We start from the raw sequence: 15,877 nt of genomic DNA, 5'->3' as shown, positions 1-15,877 counted from the left end.
TGGGTTTGTTAATTTGATGCTTGAAACAGCAAACAGCACACAGCACAGTGTGAGGGTGGAAGCACAGCAAACATGATCAGGGATGCCCTTAGAAACACCTCAATTTCTCATCCAAAGGAAGACCTACTCATGAACTTCCTTGCTCCTCCACAGCTACGACCAAGAGGGAAAAAGAAGATATGGAGCAACATTCAAGGGTTTACCAACACATAGCCACATTGGTCTCCAGCAAGCCTCATGTTCAGGGCTAAACTGTTTTGTAGTTTACAGCACTGGCACTTTTGCCCATTTCTCGGAGATAAAACAGATAAAATACAAGCACTGTGATGAGTAACATGTACAAAATACCTGTATTCCGTAAAGTAGAACTGTTGAAGGAGATGCTGTACTTCCGCTAGTATGCTATGATTTATTACAATGTATTAGGGCAGTGCACGTTCTTCTCTTGGTGTTATAGGAAGAGTCTCACATTTAGTTTGTTGAGCTATATTAGCTGAAGTAGTGGACGACACACGCCGTAGATTTGGTCATAAGGTTTTTTACAGAATTAAGGACTGATGCAATATAGACAACATAAAAAGGTTGTGCATTTTGATTGCAAATTCAAGTAGAAAAGTAGCGTGATAAAAATGTGACACACACTTGCATACATACTAGTAATCCCCTGCACCACTATTCAAATTTCCATCTGGACAATAAAAGATAATCAACAAGCACTTTTTAAATGCAAGATTTAATTTGCAAAGTCAGTGTTTTTAAGCCTTTTTTTAGTATCTATAAATTAAGAAAAATTGTAATAAAATGTACCCATTCATAAATATATTTTTTACAGCTGTAATTGAAAGTAGCTGGTACCATCAGAGTTGTATGCAATTCTTAAATGAGTATTATTTTTGTGTTAAAAAAAGTTTTAAAAAGGCATGGGGTTTTGTAATACATAAAAAAATGATCAACTGCAAAAGGCAGAAATAAATGCAACTTTAAAAAAAATAAAGTACAGGCAGTGTGTTTTGTTGGTCAATAATTTGAAGACAAGACAAAATAAAATAAAATAAAAAAAGCTGTCCAAATGGGTTCTTTTTAACCAACAATCAATAATTATTGCTTTCTATAAATTATAATTATTAAAACATTAAATACAAAGCTCATTTAAGGAAGGCACTCCTCACACAAACATTTAATTGCTTCAATGCACTCATTCCTTTCTTTCAGCTGCACTTGATGCTCTTGGCTCATGGTCGGATGGCTGATTCTAGAAGAAAAGATGTACATATAATGTAAGGTAAATACATTTTAAAGTTTATAAAATCAGGACACACGTTTGCAACCTAAGGTATGTGTTTTCTATGCAGCATAGTTTCATTTTAATTTGCTGAATTTCAAACAGCACTTCAAAATAATTAAAGCATGAGTCATGTTAATGCCAGAGAACTAAAGATCAGCAGCCTTGAACACTACAGTAGTCGGTGAAGACACTCAGTTCGGTTCAAACAACTTTTTTTCCGGCTCCGTTTGAACCATAAAAGTGCACAGTGCAGAGCACTATGTATAATAAAAGATTAAAAGTAGTCATCCCAGTTCATAGAAATGAATAAATAATCATACAGCAGCAATTGTCAATAGGAAAATCAAAAAGCTCAGATAAAACTAAAGGAACAAAAACATCGAAAGGAGTCCTAAAAGAAAAACGTGTTAGGGGTGCCCTATGTCCTTCTGGGTTATCTAAGCAGAAATTCAAACATATTGAAGACAGTCAGAACTACAATCAAGAGCACGGAGATCCATCATAAAAATAAAATAAAATCCATAAAAACCACATAAGATTTATAAAACATCATATAAGAACTGTAGCCCTGTGCTTAACAGCACGTTCAATGTATGTGGCAGCAGAAAAGCAGATCTTGATCGTGGGTAAAGATTGCAGATAAATAAAAGCGGCTCTACAGTAGCGAATGTTGGCCGCCCTAAGGATTGGCAGTCAATAGCGTTTCCTCAACAGCAAGTAAAATTTACAAAATAGAATAAAACGTAAGGGGGTCTGTGGGGATATGGGCATAAAGGAAGTTGTGAAAAATAAGTGCCTTGTGACGTAAAAGCAGTAAGAAACTGGACAGTGCAAAGCCTAAGCCTCGTCAATAAAAATGTGCTTGTTACGAGTCCTACCCATACTAAGTAAGGCGCAGGACTTTCAACCGGACAAATCCCCATATAAACTTTGACTGTTGGTTTGTCTGCAGCACACCGCATTTTATCCTCCAGGCATCCCTCCAGAAACGCATACTTTAAAGTCCTAATGGAGGTAGCTGAAGCAGTGCTAGGAGTGGTAAACAAGTCCTTCCGTCTCATGCTGCAACTTAGCTTTAGTATATACTTCAACCAAGGAATACTCAAACGGTGGTCGAGTGTTACAGTCTGCAAGCACAGCCCTATTGAAGGATGTCTGGCTTTTGATCCATCTTCTAATCCACAAAAGGAGGGGTTGAATTTTAATAAGGTCGTCTATATAACCAATCCCTACCTCAGTGTGGCACAGCTAGCAAGCTCTTGATAAAACTATTCTCGATTTTTTCCAGAACACTCTGAACTTCAATGCCCCACACCTCTGCCCCAAAAGAAGCAATAGCACAGCATTAGGCTTTGTAGACTATCGCGAGTTCCTTAATTGGTTTCTAACCAAGTTTACGGGCAAAAGTACGGATGGCCTCCACTGTTTGGAGAAGGCAGCAGCTCTACTAGTCTTCAGTGGTCCCCATGACAGTCGAGTGTCAAAGGGGATGCCAAGGTAGGTAAAGGTGGGAACAGAGCCAACCTTCTTGCTATTCACTACAAAGGAAACATTTTCCTTCTTCCTTCCCCCAAAAATCATTATACGGGTCTTGTTTTGGTTGACCATGAGATTTAAACTGGCCATAAACTCACAAAAGCGGTCAAGAAGATGTTGTAGACCATTTGCAGTCCTGGTAATTAGGACTTTATTGTCCTTATACATTAGAGTGGGGATACACACAACACCTACACAAGGCCAATCGACCCTGAGATTAAACAGTTTATCTTCCAGACTGTTTATCTAAATGGAAAACAGAAAAGGAGCCAGGAAACAGCCCTGGCGTACGCCCCTAGCCTGAATAAAAGATGGTGTGGTTTCTCTGCCTGGGCCATACCTTACGCTGGCAGTGACATCATTATGCAGATCTCTGAGAAAGTTAACACTATAGATATCAACCCCCAATATCAATCATGATGTCCCACAATGTCAATCTGTTTACAGAGCTTATCGCAGATCTCAAGTCCATAAAAGCCTGATACACCTTGCCACACTTCGCCACAGTGTATTTGGCAATTAGCGGAAGCGGAATTGAAGATCCGAAAATAGGTTACGTTCCTTGGCCCAAGGCTGCAAACGGTCCAACAGAATTCAACCCATGATCTTCGCAGTGGAATTAATCGGAGATATAGGGCGATAGCAGTGGGGGTCATTTTTCGAGCCCTTTTAAAAATTGGAACAATGGTCACATGGGGCCAGTTCTTTGGAGGGCCGGTCACTAATTAGCCTTAAGGACATTTGTCAATACAGGGGGCCACAGTGAGATATTAGCTTCAAACCAATCTGGACCAGGAGCACGCTCAAACGGACAACTAGCCCCAGCCCATATAACCTCTTCCAGGTCAGTGACTGGCCCCGCAGGATCTCTTGGGTTCCTGAATAAGGGCCAGCATGAAGCCCGGTAAAATGATCAACCCAGGATACAGATGAAATAACAGTACCAATGGGTGATCCTCTTGTTGCCTCAAAAAAGCTGCGATTAACTGCTTCCCAAAAGGCCTTACAGTCCCTGAGTTTGCTTGCCTAGACCTGTGATGAGAATGCTGCCTCTCGGATAGTGGTCTTTCTGGCTTTGAGGGCGTCTCTATACAGGGATCGACATCTCTGCATCATGCCCTGATCTCTGAGGGATTGTCTTAAAGCAGTGAGTAGCTGGTTGTGCGCCTGGATGCAATTGGCTTATTATTTCATAACAATAGGGTATACGTAGTATGCAGTTTGACCTGGGACAATAATGGTATGGACAAGAAGATGTCCAACTGACCTATATGCTTTTCAGAGAAAGACAAAAACCTAATAAGACACCCATCAATTATTAAATGAAACAATAACCAAATAATCTTAGTTTGGAGAAGGAATTATATTTAAGAATGTAATCAAACATTCACAATTTCAAAAGTTTCTCCAAGGTGAAAATGGTGAATAAAGTGCCCCAGGTAGTGCTTGTGAAGTGGCGGGGATGTGAAAGTGGGAATATAAAGAATTACAATATTTACAAGAATGAGAAAGACCTGTCCAACAATACGTCAAGGAACTGACTAAAACGCTCAAGACATGGGATGCCAGGAATGGATATTATGTTCACTGCTTCTGGGCTGCAGATAAGTACAGGTCAAAATACAAGTGAAAGTCGACGTTTTGAACCCAGAGAATTGAAGATGGCAACTGATTCCTATAAACGGGGTCTTCCTCAGGACGATTAGCAGAGCAACCTCAATCTAGGACTGCCGGTTCAGCAAGAATCGTCATCCCTTTGCTCAAATCCTTGCCAAGGCTCCGACCTTCTCTGTATGTGCAGTGGCTTCATTTTTTCTGGACTCGGACCGTCCAGCCCTAAACTGAACTTCTTCACTGCTGAACCGTCAGTCCTAGATTGAGGTTGCTCACATCCCCACCACTTCATGAGCACTACCTAGAGCACTTAATTCACCATTTTCACCTAATGTTTGAAGAAATTCTTAAATATAATGTTATGTTATGCAGTACTAATAGAAGATGATTGAATGCTGCTCTACAAATTTGATAAACACTACTGAGGAGGGCTGGGTCTCACCCCTTTGGGTAACTGGCTGATAGATAAACCAAGAGTCAGGGTAAGTGAGGACCACTAGCTGTACTAAAACAAGCATTTGCAATGCAATAGGTCTCGCATTAGGAAAGTTTGAGCTATTGGTCTTGTAAATGACAATTTTTTATTTATGTGTTGGTTTTGAAAATAGATAAATTAATAGCTTTGTCATTTACAATGCCAATAGTTATAACTTTCGCAAATGTGACACCTATAGCATTTGTAATGGAACATATGTTGTATTTACGTGACTTAGATGTATTGATATTACAAAGAACAATGGCTTTTAATTTTTTAAAATAATTAATACTTAAATAAAAGGGATTGTAATTTATAATGGCGATAGCTTAAACTTTTGTAAATAACTTTTCTGAAGATTATGTTCAGCGTATTTTATTGTGACGAAAATCCAAGAACAGAAGTAAAATATTAACATATTGTGGAATGGAATAGCGAGACCTAAAAAAATGGTATAATTGACTACTTAATTCAAAGGTACTCCCTGGGCGACTTCAAAGGGATGAAAGGCTGAGTCAGCGCTGCCAGGATTGAAGCGAATTCCTGGCTTATTAGACGCGTATCTCTGCAAGCAGCCTGAGCGTGCAGAAACATTTTCAGGATTTAGTGTTATACAGGAAGTCTTTCTTGCCCTAAAGGAGTGAAAAGTTGTCACTCTGTAGAGTGAATGTAGACTAGCCCAATATGCGGCAAGAATAATCTATTTTTCTGATTTTGGATCTATTGTCTGCACGTGTATGACACATTCACAGCAACTACTAATCTTATTTTTTTTAAACAAGATGATGCAAAAACATCTTAAGCAAAATTTGTTACAAGTTACAAATTCACTGAGCAATAACGTCAATCAAAAAAGTGCCATAACTAAGCAGATGGGGTCTGAATCTTAGCCACGAAAATCTGATCAGCGCTCACCTAGTAGTACTGGTCATCTGAATTCTTAACAGGACTCTTCTGGCCTGGAGAGGCAGCGGAGGGGAGAAGTAAGACGCCCCCAATGTGACATTAAAATCACAGCTACTTGACTGCATTAGGTGTTTATCCGAAGGCTGGGGCCTACTGGGCCGCTGCTGACCACCCCCTCCCCACCAAAATATGCTATGTGGTCGAAAGTCCAAGAGGAAGCTGTGCCTGGATAAATGGCAACGTTCCATTACGAAATCCCACTGACATGGGGTACATTCATGACTTTTGTAGACATAGTTAATATTGCTGCAAGCTCTCTCTATATAGCGCCTGGCAGGGGGGGAGCCGGGGGGGAGGGGGGAGGGGCTGTGTGCCTGTATGTGTGTGCCTGCGTGCGCCTGTGTGTGTGCGTGCATGCAGAGGGGTGGGGGCTGGCTGTGTCTGTGTGTGTGCGCCGTTAATGCATGCGAGCGGAGCGAAGTGAAAGCAGGGGCTGGGAGTTCGTCTGCGCAAGCGCGGCTCAGACGCGCGCTCCCGCGGTCAAAACTGAGACTGCAAAAGCGCGCGTCTGAGTCGTGTCCACATTCCCAAATACGGATCACAATAGTTGTCGAAGCTGACTGCAATCAATGCTTCGCATTGAATGCAGGTCATGCTTCGACCTAAAAAAAGGATTCATCCACCTTAGACCATGCTTTTATTACCCCATGATTCTTAGAAGATGATAAAGGCGTATGGTGATCCAATACAGGGATCCTGGTGATCAGCGAGCCGTGAAAAGAAAGAGACAGAAGTCTGTGATCACTAAGGGAAGAGTCGGCCAAACTACAGTCTAACACCCAGACTCTTAGTGATTTAGAAAAGAGAATAACATCAATTTGACTAGGTGTACCTCGCCCACCACAAATGTCAGTGTATTGTTGGATGTGGAGCATAAAGTATCAAAAGAAAAACTGAGATTAAGTTAGACCAACAGAAAACTCAATTAGTCACCAAGAAGACAATGTGCAAAATGGATGATAGAGACCCCATCCTCATCCTCCAGCCCACAAATATTTCCATGGGAATAGTGACAGATGTTTAAGTTAAAATCCCCTAATAAAACCAAGGCACAATCACCATGTATGTTGTTGTTACAATTCTCAATGTCCTTCCGTAAAGAACATGCTAAGTCAACCTTAGCGTGGTCAAAACAATGTGGTATAGATTTATCAGCAGCAATCTAGCATCAGAACACTGAAACAGAATAATTTGATAATATACTGAGTCACACTTTGTCCAAAGTACCTTTGAGAAAGAGTAAAGAGAACAAGCGTGATCAGACCACCCTTGGCCCTGCCCATATTACTAGCCACTGCTGGCATCTGGTAGGTGGCAAACCCATCCCCATAAATAGAGTCAATGAGCCGCATCTCTTGTATACAGATAATAGTATGGCATTCAAAGAACTTAAGCCAGTCTGGCCTATCCCATTTACTAGCTAAACCAGCGATGTTACAGGAAGCAATGGACAGTATTTGCATAGGATGACTTGAGCTAGCCCTAGTGGGAACGAGATTACATCCTGTGGGCAACATAGAGACTAGATTCAATATGAGTACCGGCTAACAGGCACAACTGGCCGGTCACTTAGGCCCAAGGGAGTAACTGCAGCAGGAAGTCAGTCCTGTAGGTCCAATTGGAACAAAGGAGATAACCTATTGGAGGTCGCCAAGTTTGGCTCAGGGTGGGATAGAGGTGGGCAGAAGCCCCAGGGGTCTGTAAAAATAGCCCAACGGAAGAGCCTTAATGACAGCTGGCATAAAAAGGGAAACGTTAAGCTGGGAGAGGATGTCGTTAGCTGCTCTTTGATCTCTAAAATTCATCACAATATAATCCCGGTCATCTGGTTTGGAGTATTACCCACCCAGGAAACTCTGCTCACGAGATTTATCTGGTTGTGACCTAGCACGAGGCTACCCACTCGAGTATTAACCCAGTGTACGACTTTATTGACCAATTCCTTATGATCTCCATATGAGCTCTTGCTTAACGAAGGGACATTCCTTAGATCACAACAAAGGGGGTAGCCTGAGGAGGCAATGGCAATGCAAGGTACTTAGAGGGTCCAGAACACTGAGTGAAGCCTAAAGACATATTACCAGGGCCACCTGGTAATATGTCAATTTGTTTGTGTTGGCAGTAGCAAACAAAACGTTCCCATTTTGCAGCATAACATGCTCTAGTTGTGGGTTTGCGTGCTTGCTTAAGAATGTTCATACAATTAAGATACAGGAGCCAAACTTCTAAATGTAAAAGTTACTTACCTTCGGTAACGCTATATCTTGTAGAGACACAGTCTAGCAGCAGATTCCATAACGTTAAATTCTGCCCAGATGCCAGTCTGGATCCCAAAATTGTTTCAGCAGTACCTCCGCGCGCCGGGGGGCAGATTCATACGGCTCCGCAATGACGTCATCTCCGGATGTGATGTCAGTGGAGCCATATAAGGCCCCTCAGGCACATGGACGTCAGCTTCTTCTGTGAAACCTTCCATGCTAGAACGCGGAGCCACTATAGAAGCTGATTGTGGCAACAGTGTGCCAAAATGGATCAAAAATATTTTAAACATCATTAAAAATTAAATATCAAATGGTATGAAAATACTCGACATGGATTTGAGTGAAAATCCCCCAAAAAATCAACTTAACACAGGGCTAAATGAAACTCTGTGCCTTGGTGAATAACCCTCAAACGAGGGAAGAGACCATACCCTCTATCAACCATTCATCAAGGGTAATGAATGGCATGACAATAGTCCGACAGGACCTACAATAACAACACTAAGCAGATTGTTAATTTACACAATCACCTGATATATTATCGGTACTAGTGTCAAGGTATGATGTTACCAAGAAATCTTTAATTGAAAGAACAAATAAATTAACACTGCCGACTGGTGTGTAAAGCAGAGAGCAAGAGAAAATACACACAAACCCACGCTACAACCCATACAAATTCAGGTGGTATTGCACCCATTAAACATAAGCTAAGTGGCCAGGCCAAGCAATTTGTTTAACCCCAACATAGATTGAGATAGTGATCACTGGAATATAAACCAAGGTCTGAAAGGGTATAACCCTTACCCCAAGAATCATACGCAGAGCAGGGAGGATGGGCAGGGTGTTAAGGAATCTGTGGCTAGACTGTATCTCAACCAGATAGAGCGTTCCCGAAGTTAAGTAACTTTTACATCTGATAGAGACATCTAGCTGCAGATTCCTTAACTTTGAATTAAATACCATATTTGTACCCCTCTGGAGGTGGGTCTGCGAACCCATCCGTTGAAAGTTCTCAAAGAGAACTAAGGTACGAGTTACTTACCTTCGGTAACAATGTATCTGGTAGAGATGATTCTGGCCGCAGATTCATTCACGTAGAATTATCTCCAGGCGTGAGACTGAATCTGGAAACCTTTTATGCCACAGCATCCCTGCGTGCCGGGAGCGGGGCGACATCACACGACTCCGCCTAGGCATCGTTCGCGAACATGGCGTTAGCGAGGTCAAATAAGACGCCTACGTCAGTTTTCTTCTGAGAACTTTTCCGCACCACAACGCGGAACCACCAGATAAAAAACTGTGGGAGCATGGGAACAGTAGAAAAAAATTGGAAAGAAACGGTGACTAACACACTACACAGAGTAGTGACAACACCGTAGAACCCAAAGGCAGGGAAAGAAGCCACCCCAACACAGAGGCAACACAAGCACAAGGGGCAAGGCAAGACATGGCCAGGCGACCCTTAATCAGAGGATAGCAATGGAAGGAAGGGAGGGAAGGGAAGGACAGGGATAGAAAGCAATCCCCCCCCAAACCTGGAGTAGCCAGAGCAGCAGGACACCGGAGCACTGGAACCCCATCCCCCTAAGGAGCAAGGAGGAATGAACCGCCCCCAAACTGAGTCACCCGTCCAAAACAAGGAAGGTACTCACAGGAGACACAGCCCCCCACCGGGAGACGAGTACTGAAGACGAACCCACGGGGTCCTCGCAGAACAGGGGAGGAAGGGAGGGCCACAAAGGAATCTGCGGCCAGAAACTGTTCCACCAAAACGAAATGGGGGAAAAAAGGCGCCAAACAGGCCCAAAGCAAGGACCGGATCCACGTTGCACGTGGAAAAGGAAAAAACTGATGTAGGCGTGCAGGGGCGGGTCTTATGTGACTTCGCTGATGTCACGTACGCAGGTGACGCCAAGACGGAGTCGCCTGATGTCACCCAGGGATGCTGTGGCAAAAAAAGTTTCCGGATCCAGTCTCACGCCTGGGGATAATTCTACGTCAAGGAATCTGCGGCTAGTAGTCTCTATCCGATCGGTCAAACTAACAACCGACCAAGTGTACATAGGAATAGCAGGACAATGGCTTGGCTCTTAATAGAATCAATGATCACTGTCACAGAATATATTAATTAAAACAAACTTACAGGTCTGAGAGAATCAGCCCATGAAGGAAAAAAGGGTTGAAATCCCCTTAAGAATCAACCGTCAGAGAACAGACAAACTCATGTCCCCCAAAGGATAAAGAAAGTTTGATGACTGAAAAGGGTTAAAAGTATATTAAAAGTCCTATAATCTGCATTGTTCATGACAATAAAGAATTATAAAAAGAACTGTCCTGATAAAATCCCAAAACAGGACATTCAGTACTCATTTCCCCAAGAGAAAGATGAACGACAATCTAAAATGATCCTACGCACAGATTGCATAACATCTTGACACAAGATGCATATATAGACATAAAAATATATACAAACATAAATGCATCACCAGATACTCCAACTGACCCAGCACTTCACAGAATGTAACTGGTCAATAAATACTGCCAGTAGACAGAACGTATAAAGCTTGCCTCCATACAGCCTTCAGTGCCATAATGCAATAAACTGAATACTATTTTGAGCTCTGAATAAGCTCCAACACCAAGGCAAGAGAGAAAAGAGAATCAACAACATCTTTGATTAAACATCTTTCTTTTCTCGTTTAAAAAAAAAAAATATGTGTCACATACATGATACCGCCATGTATACACTGTATACATAAGAATAAACTAGAACTGAGAAACCAGTTCCAAGAAACACTTCTCAATAATATTGAAGAAGGGGACGCACCTAAAAGTGCAGTTCCAAAATATCTCATAAGATAAAATCCTGTTGAGAACAGGCACATACGATACCTAAAATATAAGAAACGCAGCAGCACATTTTATCACGTATATACCATATATCATGATGTATGCAATCTCTGAAAGGAGAGATTCAGCAAAAATATATAACCCTCAAGAGAAACAAGCATTTGCAATGCTATAGGTCTCGCATTTGCGAGAGTTTGAGCTATTGGCATTGAAAATTACAATGCCTTTTATGTAGAAAAGGAGGTAGGTACCAAGGAGGGACTAACAAGAGTATCAAAGAATCAGAAGCCAACGTTTACAAAGGATAATAACACAAGCCAATGAAAAATATGGGCGGAGAGTGAACGGAGCTTCAAGTCCATAAATACAGCACGTCTCAAAGAGACAGCGGAAGCACTGCCTAGGTGAGACCTAAAAAAACACAATTTGACGATGAGCAAATGTCCGGCAAAGTGGGGGAGGGGGGGGGGGGGTAGTGCTGGCATCTAAAGGATGTCTCTGCCCCCATCTTCAGACCCGAGTTTTAGCTCCCCGAGGGGCACCCTTCGCAATGAAAATTAAAAAGTGCAGAGACCAGATGAATAGCTGAGGCTCGAGTTCCCCTCTTAGTTCCTCCTAGCTATAACACACACACACACACACACAAATTCCAAAATATATTTTATAGCGAAGAACTGCAGACAAAAAACTAAACCAAATTTGTCTATAGAAACATCTAGGAGACAAAACAGCCACGCACACTTCACCTATCACATACAAGTCATTTGCAAAAACATGGAGGTATGGGATTGATTGTTTTTTGGGTTTTATTTTTTTGTTGGAAGAGCCTCAGTTTAGCAAAAACTACTGAGCCACTTTCTTTTCTATTTTTAGTACCATTTCAACAAGAGCCCCAATCTAAGGAGCGCTCTTTTTAGGTCGAGCTCACTCGACCTATTGTCGCCGAGTTGCTCCTCAAGGGAGATCGACTGGTGCACGAGCGCCGATTGCACATCGTGGACGCGCACGCCCAGCCCCCCCCCCGGAGCCGTGCACATCTCTTGCTCCAACTGTGCACAGCCAGTCAGCCTTTCAATCGCGCGCGTGCACGCACACACACGCGCACAGAGACACACCCCCTCTCCCCCTACAACTAAGCCCCACACCGCACACACAGACACGCGCGCACACACACATTCCCCCCTGCTCCCCCCCCCCCCCACTCACCGGGCTCTTTCCGCGTGTCCCTCTCCCTCCGCAGCAGGTCAGTCTCGGCATCGGCATCAGGCTCCAGGCTCCATGTCTTCTCCGGCATCCTCCTCAGCTTGCGTGCACGCTCACGGCGACGTCTCGTGCGCTCCCACCTTGTGCACGACGCATGCCTGAACCTGGTGAACGGGATAGTTTTTGCGATGTCTCGCGCTGGTGCGCGTGCAGCAGTTCGCCGGCGGTCTGTGTTCCTGCTGGTTAATTATGTTTTCCTTTAGGGGGATTATGGTCCCTCTTCTGTGTTCGGGTAAATTGTGCATCACTCTCCATGCATGAGACTCCGAAGTGTTGCTAAGCTGTGGTGACGCGGCACGCGGGGCCTTGCTCCCTAGCGCGGGGCAGGTCGGGATATTTAAGGTGGTCCAGCGCGTGGCCCGTGATGAATCCTGCAGCCGGGCGCCTGAGCGCGACCTTTGTGCTCGTGCGGCACCACGCGTGGGTGGCTGTCTGGGCCGCGTTTCTGTTGCTCGGATTTGGCCTGCTCCTACCCGCCTGGGCAGTGGTGTCACTTCTGCTGCTTGCGGGCGGCGCTTGGTGCCTGCACACTGGGCCTCCAGGTCTGTGTCTGCTGCCGGATGTTGAGTGAGCACTCTGTAGGTGTTTCTTGGGACGCAATTCTAATTGCCACGTGAGCCGTTATGATACTGTTTTCATTTTGAGTAGGTGAACAATATTTACTGGCACATCTGTTGGGTTACAGGCGATGCGTTACATAGAAATAAAATATGTTTGTAATAATGAAGCAGGTCCGCAGGAGTTCGGTTCGATAAATGGAGCTTTATTATGACAGCCGGCAGTAACCGTGATTACAAGAAAGGCATTCACTGTTTCAGAGTACCTTTTTGCTACTGTAAGTCCTACAGGAGACATCCGCTCTGAGCAGAAAATGTTGCCCTCTGCTATGGATGTGATTGATGTATACTTGATTCTTGATAGGTGTCTGCGAATGACGGTGCAGTCAAAAGCTATATAAAGTTCACCTGAGGGTAATACACGTCTTGAGTGGCGCATGTTTTCGATCTTTTGCGCACTGTTTTTGTGGCGAAACAATCCAAGCCCTGCATCACATCCTACTGACCTAGCAATATATTTTCGAAGGATGAACGCATTTGTGGGGCGAGTGGGGTTGAAAGTGTGCGGATCAATATGCCAGGGTGAACACGAAGCACTCCTTTCAACATCTGCCAGGTTAGAGGCTCCCGGCTAGTTCTTTGGATTACAAATATTAAAGTTTGCAAAGTAATTTTCTAATGAGGGGGATATATTTCTTCACGTAGTGCAGAGCTGGAGATTGTCGCTTGGCCCGCCGCTTTGTCACCGGTTATCTTTAACATCTAAATACATTGCATTGTCTCTGTTCTACACACGATTGTATTAACTATAATGCTTGGTGAGTCTCGGAGTTTGCTGCTGCTTTCTCCAGCATCTGATAAATTTTAATTTAACATGCTTGAATGGCCTTGCTTAGTTGCCCAGAATTTCATTATTTTCTCTTCAGAGAGCTCCCATGTATGAATCGCTTTGCTCTGACACCTAGACAGCGGTATCCTATTCAACAGACATAGTATGCTATGACTGGGGCAATGCCTACAGTGCGCTGGGATGGCTACTAACGCAAGAACAGTGATCCACAGTCCAGTTACAGTGAAGATTGCTCCCCAGATAGCAAGATTGCCCGCTCTCCCATGTAAGTGTATAGCTTCTATTTGCTGTTTTTGTGCAGACAGCTGGACATTTTCAATAAGCATTAATATTTTGTAGCTATCCTTGCATTGAATGTGAGCATTTTGATTTAAGTGACTTATTCAACACTTGTTCAATTGTCTACATATTTGGCTTCCTGTATGCATTGCGGCTTCCTGTATGCATTGCTGTGATTGCTCCTGATGTCTTGTAGACTTCAACTTTAAATCAAACTGTTGGTGGTACCGATGGTTCTTTTGTTGGAGCGTTTTTTTTATAGCTGTTGTGCAACTCGAAGCTTGCTTAAATTGCTGCATGCTTTTTTGCAATTAATTCTTATAACCTGTTCTGTTTTCCATTTGTTGATGATCTAAAAGTGGATTTTGTTATATAGTTGGGAGCACCCTTCTACCCCTTACCCTAATCCCTCTCCCCAAACCATATATGCCCGGAAAAATAAACTGACGAGAAAATCCCTCCCAGCTCTACCTCTCTCCACGTTTAGATGGCCAGGAAAACAAACGGAGGTAAACGGGTATTACCTTTTAGGGCGATAGGGATCCTAGTTACAAAGCCCATTTTTTCAGCAGCCTTCTAACTATGATTCAGTTTTCATTGAGCCGCTTTGCGGGGTCCGTCTTGCTGCCATGACCCTTCCATGTTTTTAACATTGTAAGCCTTTCTAGTACTAGTTGTTGTGTTATAATTTAATAAACGCAGAAGTGATCAGTGATGAAGCATGTTGCATTCAGCTCGTCTTTTAATGTGGCTAGTGGATTTCCCTACAGTAGATGGTTACTGGCTTTGCTCTAGGGATTGGGTTCTCTCATGGCCCATATGGACTGTATTCTACCATGACCGTGGTATGCTTAAAGTGCTTTAATTTCTATGTGATATGTATAGTATCTCTAGAATAGTTGTGATTGTTTCTGAAATGGAATCTTGTTCTGTTGTCTCCTATTTTATTTGCTTATGCTTTGTCCATCTTCTACAGACGCCATGACAGCAGTGGCAGTGGACAGTCTGCATTTGAATCCCTAGTGGCAAACGGCTCGCCTGCGTCCCTGATACCAAAGTAATTAAGAAGGGAAAAGTCACATGGATAAACTGTTTCATATAGGGGGGGGGGGGGGGTTGCATTGGGAATATTAGTGGATGCGTGTAAGGATTGTTGGTCGTTGCTGATGTTTTAGTTTAAGGCGAGAGCATATCTGGTCTAGAGACAAACTGATTCTTCTCGAGATTTCCTTTTTCACAGTATTGCAACAACCTTCTTCTTCAAGCTGATTTCTAAGTATTCCCTTTTCCCTTCTTTTTTTGTCGATGATGGTCTTTGTTGTGAGGCATGATGGATTTCCTTAATAGATAAGATTGTTTTAAGTGCTTTTTACATAACTGATGTAGAACGTTACAAGCCAAATCATAGTAAAGTAACACAAGTAATACACAAGGTTATCAACCAATTCCCTTAGTTAATAATGTTCAGCACATAGTAGTAAGCTGGGGCTTGCAATTTCTTTAAGTTAAGAGAAGATAATTTCAAAGATGGGTGAGTTATCTGGGGCATGGCAGTTGGGACTAGGTAGAGCGGTTCAGAACATTCTAGAGTAGGACCGATTCTTGAGGAATCAGTGAGGTATGGGGTTTCAAATGATGGGTAGAATCCATACAAGTAGGTACTCTTTCAGACTTTTGTCATAAGCAATATGAGGCATTTGTGTCTGTAGGGATGCTGTTCTAAATCTTCATTGAACTTTTCAAAATCGCGGAGTGCAAGCAAAGTACAGTTTTGCTATCTAGCACTCTATCCACCAGAGATGGTTACCACCTTTGCCTTCATTTAGCAATATTGCAGTAGATGGAAAGACTCCTTCAGGAGTAGGAATTGTTGGAACAGCTCTGGCTTCTTTTGTTCATTTTAAGTTGTCTCATAGTAATACAGCTCTGAATCAGGAAAGC

At 43.0% G+C, this 15,877-nt stretch overlaps 1 protein-coding gene across 1 annotated transcript in view; it reads right to left on the bottom strand.

The window, feature by feature from the left end:
• Positions 1–717: 717 nt before the first annotated feature.
• The window catches only part of LOC147710591 (CDK5 regulatory subunit-associated protein 2-like), an 883,251-nt gene continuing 868,091 nt past the window's right edge, over positions 718–15,877 (bottom strand). Inside the window, exon 38 of the mRNA XM_086921269.1 lies at positions 718–1,252. Coding sequence (XP_086777395.1) covers positions 1,196–1,252 — 57 coding nt within the window. The 3' untranslated portion in view covers positions 718–1,195. The remainder of the gene's footprint in view (positions 1,253–15,877) is intronic.

This window comes from Lissotriton vulgaris, chromosome 5 (assembly GCF_964263255.1).
Source record: "Lissotriton vulgaris chromosome 5, aLisVul1.2, whole genome shotgun sequence".
Lineage (NCBI taxonomy): Eukaryota > Metazoa > Chordata > Amphibia > Caudata > Salamandridae > Lissotriton > Lissotriton vulgaris.
The sequence above is the reverse complement of the archived record's forward strand: the minus strand, read 5'-3'. Positions and strand labels throughout refer to the sequence as shown.